This window comes from Charadrius vociferus, unplaced genomic scaffold (genome assembly GCF_000708025.1).
Source record: "Charadrius vociferus isolate BGI_N301 unplaced genomic scaffold, ASM70802v2 scaffold163, whole genome shotgun sequence".
Taxonomy (NCBI): domain Eukaryota; kingdom Metazoa; phylum Chordata; class Aves; order Charadriiformes; family Charadriidae; genus Charadrius; species Charadrius vociferus.
Genome location: NW_009648332.1, coordinates 3,036,321 through 3,038,448, shown reverse-complemented (window position 1 = coordinate 3,038,448; position 2,128 = coordinate 3,036,321). Strand labels below are relative to the sequence as shown.

Genomic DNA, 2,128 nt, shown 5'->3' with positions numbered 1-2,128 from the left:
CGTCTCCCACTCCCCGTCGCTTCCCTAGCACCACCGCGAATGCAGAGGGGGTTTCCCCTTCATTCGGAGGGTCGCTGATGATTTCTTGGGGCAGAGCAGCGAAATGCCTTCCTTGTGTTGGAAGGTTTGAGGCGTTATTCTACCCGTTGCAGATTTTCAGGTCTTCGAACCTTTGAAGGTCCCACCTGACCCGTTGGAGAAGCCGCTCACTCCCCGTCGCTTCCCTAGCACCACCGCGAATGCAGAGGGGGTTTCCCCTTCATTCGGAGGGTCGCTGATGATTTCTTGGGGCAGAGCAGCGAAATGCCTTCCTTGTGTTGGAAGGTTTGAGGCGTTATTCTACCCGTTGCAGATTTTCAGGTCTTCGAACCTTTGAAGGTCCCACCTGACCCGTTGGAGAAGCCGCTTGACTAACTTCCCAGTCATTGAATTGGATGAATAGCTGCCAGAGGGTCATAGAAGAAATCTGTCAAGATATGAACTTCACTGAGTTCGGAGCTGGCTTATTAGTTAAAAGTATCGGACATCCGTTATTTGGAAATAGTATTCAAAGTAGCATAGTGATGAAACTATCCTTGGGCTCTCTTAAAGATCGAAGTGTTTTCCTGGAAGCCCTCGTGCTGATTTGGGTCTGTTCTGAGTCAGTAGTTTAGTCAAATGGTTCCAACAGTAAACTGGCATGCTTGAAAACTCAGTATCTCAGACTGACGCAAAATCAAATGTCTTGTTGATTTGCCTCATTATGGTACAGACGCTTCAGCTAAACGTGCGTCTACTGGAGGAGTTCGTATTATTTAGGTGGTGTGGCTTTAAAGCTTTTTATTTATGTGTATTTGTTTGGTGCACTGTTTTGGTGAATTTTCTGTAAGTTTAAAAACCCACTGCAACTTTAAGAGTACTTTTTAAGTGGATGGTGGGAAAAAATTTAGTAATATTTTGATAGTTAACTTGTATTTGTATCTCCTTCTTCTTTAGACGCAGCACTATGAACCAAGAAAAACTGGCCAAGCTTCAAGCGCAGGTCCGAATAGGAGGAAAGGTAAGAAAACCATCAGAGAGGCACTGTTTCCTGTAATTTACACGTTGAAGGAGAAACACCTCTGAAATTTGTTTTTCAAAACATAGGCTTTAGTTCATGGGAGGGAAAAAAAAAGTATGTCTGAGGCCTGAAAAATATGTTTTTGGGTTTTTTGTGTGATCTGCTACCTGAAACGCAAGTTTATTTCACTTCCCAACTGCTGGATGAGTGGTTTCCACAGGGTGTAAGCTTTCTTTTTAATTCAGTGACTTGTTGTGACCTGTGAAAGCTCAAGCTAAGCTCACCTGTTGGTTGTTCCAGTTCTGTCTTTCTCTTCTCCCTTTTGGGGAGTTCTTTCCTTTGTGCCAGCTCCAGGACTTATCTGACTCTGCACTGAGCTGTTTCTTTTCTCTGAGCCAGCAGGTAGCTAATATGGCCCAAAAAAGCATATAGCTTGTTCAGTGTGGGTGTGCATCTCATAACCATGGGTGGGGTTGTAGAAAAATTTGCTGAGTAGGAATTCCAAAATTGCAGTCTATGGAACAGTTTAAAAATGTTAATTACTTGATTACAAAAGTGTGACTCTTTTAAATCACTGTATTCGTATTTCATCTTGGAAAAAATAAAGTTCTTGGGGAAACTATATATTGCTTAATAGTAAATAATATTTTTATAATCTAGCTTGTGGGAAGGGAAGAATACTGTTGCTGTTTGATGTCTTTTTGGTCTTTTACACTTAAGAAAAACCTTAAAATTGTGACTGACAGTTAAAGCTGTAGGTGAAGTGGGGGGAAAAAAAACACAAACATTTTTGACTACAGAGCTTTCTTACAGCTTACAGATATGTTGCTCAGAGTGTGATATGACTTTCAAAAATTGAAGTGTTGTGAGATTTTTGAGAATTGCTGACTGTGTCTTGACTCTTCCAGGGAACAGCTCGCAGAAAGAAGAAGGTGGTGCACAGAACAGCTACAGCTGATGACAAAAAACTTCAGAGTTCTCTCAAAAAACTGGCAGTAAATAACATTGCTGGCATCGAAGAGGTATAGTGATAAATAAGTGTTTCCTGTTTGAAATTAAATTTACTCTGGTGTTTTGGTGGTTGTTGTG

At 41.5% G+C, this 2,128-nt stretch overlaps 1 protein-coding gene across 1 annotated transcript in view; it reads left to right on the top strand.

The window, feature by feature from the left end:
* The first annotated feature begins 976 nt into the window (after positions 1 to 976).
* Positions 977 to 2,128, top strand: part of BTF3L4 (basic transcription factor 3-like 4) — an 8,495-nt gene continuing 7,343 nt past the window's right edge. The window contains exons 1-2 of the mRNA XM_009884622.1: positions 977 to 1,039; positions 1,948 to 2,061. Coding sequence (XP_009882924.1) covers positions 986 to 1,039; positions 1,948 to 2,061 — 168 coding nt within the window. The 5' untranslated portion in view covers positions 977 to 985. The remainder of the gene's footprint in view (positions 1,040 to 1,947; positions 2,062 to 2,128) is intronic.